At 39.8% G+C, this 2,266-nt stretch overlaps 1 protein-coding gene across 1 annotated transcript in view; it reads right to left on the reverse strand.

The window, feature by feature from the left end:
- Cenpc (centromere protein C) overlaps window positions 1–2,266 on the reverse strand; it is a 56,521-nt gene that overhangs the window by 38,856 nt on the left and 15,399 nt on the right. The window contains exon 5 of the mRNA XM_029477789.1: window positions 1,842–2,051. Within this exon, the coding sequence (XP_029333649.1) occupies window positions 1,842–2,051 (210 nt within the window). The remainder of the gene's footprint in view (window positions 1–1,841; window positions 2,052–2,266) is intronic.

The following is a 2,266-nucleotide window of genomic DNA, read 5'->3' on the forward strand; positions in this document are numbered from 1 at the left end:
AAAGAAAGAAAAGAAAAAAAAGAAAGAAAGAAAGAAAAGAAAGAAAGAAAGAAAAGAAAGAAAGAAAGAAAGAAAAGAAAGAAAGAAAGAAAAGAAAGAAAGAAAGAAAAGAAAGAAAGAAAGAAAAGAAAGAAAGAAAGAAAAGAAAGAAAGAAAGAAAGAAAGAAAGAAAGAAAGAAAGAAAGAAAGAAAGAAAATAAATAACTGTGGTGTACTGTGACAATTGAATATTATTCAGCCATTAAGAAAACTGAAGTGTGGCATTTCTATATTTTGTTCAGCGTGTGGACAAAGGCATGGAAGCTCGGTACCATAATAAGTCCTCTGGCAACTAAGACCTCCTTGTGCAGCGTGAGTTTATGATCCATACAAGAGTTACCTCATCCACACACAAATGGAGGGAGGGGCGAGAGAAAGAAACTCCGATTATGAGAATCAGAGTTACCCTATAATAGCAACAACATCCGGACTAACCACCAAGTGCCAGAACTGACTTGGTGGCTTCTTTTGGAGTTGGCTAGTTAGGACCCACAGACTCCCAAACATTACAGAATATTGTCAGTGCTATTGGTTATCCTTCAGAACTGACAATTAGACCCTATTGAAGACACCATATATCTGAGTCATAAAATGCCTTGTCTCAAGATGGGCTTGCTGATACAATCGTGGCCTGAATAGCACAGAAGTAACCAAGCACTTCCTAATTGGATTTAGCTGCCATTCCACAAGATGAAACCCATACCTGGCACTGTGGCTACACAGGTCATAGGCCCCAGGGGACAACCTGCTATCTTATTCTCTAAATGGACATATTATTAAACTGAGTCCTATTGGATTTCATTATGTCCATATATTAATGCATCTCCCAACCCTCCTTGAGAGAAGCAAGTATTTGTAGTAGACAGAAGAGACCTACAATTGGTGCAAGTACACAGAAAACTAAAGTGTAGAGTGTCCAGCCCTAAAGGCATATCTGTATCACATTTCCTCCTCTCAAGTGATCAAATAATCAAAGAATCACTGACCAGGAGAAGGAAAAAGAATGCAAGCAAAGGTGACCTGCAAAGAAACAGCATCTTCCAGACTAACAGGGCAGTTACGTATATGGTTGTGGTTGTGACAGGATACACAAGATATCTGAAAACTCATGCCAGCCCAGTGGAGCACAAAATCCTACCCCTAACCAAGGCTGGCAGAGACTCAGTTTTCTGTAAGGGTGTAGCCCTACTAAGTCAATCATGCTCCAGTGGAAGGCCACAGAGCCAAGAATATATGGGCAGCACAAAAGGGACCTGACAGGTGGGTTTTTTTTTTGGGGGGGGGGGTTATTTTAAAAAGAGGCCACAAATCTGCATTTGAAGAAAAGAGGGGTGTGGACCTGGGAAGAGTTTGGAGTGTCATATAATGGGGAGGGGTTCAAATGTTCTAAACACATTGTACAAAATTCTAATAAAATTTTTATAACTGAATAAAATATAAAGAAAAAGATTTCGCCAGGCGTGGTAGTGCACGCCTTTAATCCCAGCACTCGGAAGGCAGAGGCAGTCGATTTCTGAGTTCGAGGCCAGCCTGGTCTACAAAGTGAGTTCCCAGACAGCCAGGGCTATACAGAGAAACCCTGTCATGAAAACCAAAAAAAAAGAAGAGAAGAGAAAAGAAGAGAAGAGAAGAGAAGAGAAGAGAAGAGAAGAGAAGAGAAGAGAAGAGAAGAGAAGAGAAGAGAAGAGAAGAGGAAAGGAAAAAAAAAAGATTTCTACATTAAAGAACATTGGGTATCCCCGGATACAGTTAGTTCACAGAATGAAGCAGACATGCCCGTGAGGACGGCGTCGGAACTGTACCTGGATTTACTTTTCCTCTTGACAGTCTCTAAAAACAACTCCGAAAAATTCTTCTTAGAACGTGAAAGGACCTCAGAACTGAGATCGTCTCTTTTCTGAGTGATTTCTGATGATGTCCCTTCTTGTCCCTCGGATAAGTTATCCTCTACTTGTAACACACTGTTCTCTGTTTCTGCTGTGCTCGAAGTAACTTTATCTTCAAAGTTTAACCTGAAAGGTTAAAAACGGAAGCCAAATTTTCCCTTGAGGTAAATTACACCCATTACAAAGGTCTTCAAATAACAAAGTACCTTAGATAACCACTTTTTTTTTTTTTTTTTTGCATCCTAATAGGAATAAAGGAAAGCGCTAAGAAATGGGACTGGGTTTATAACTCCGTTCTAGAAAAGACCTAATACTCACCCTTGCAATTACAAATAAGATGT

The sequence above is a fragment of the Mus caroli genome, chromosome 5 (assembly GCF_900094665.2).
Source record: "Mus caroli chromosome 5, CAROLI_EIJ_v1.1, whole genome shotgun sequence".
Classification (NCBI taxonomy): domain Eukaryota; kingdom Metazoa; phylum Chordata; class Mammalia; order Rodentia; family Muridae; genus Mus; species Mus caroli.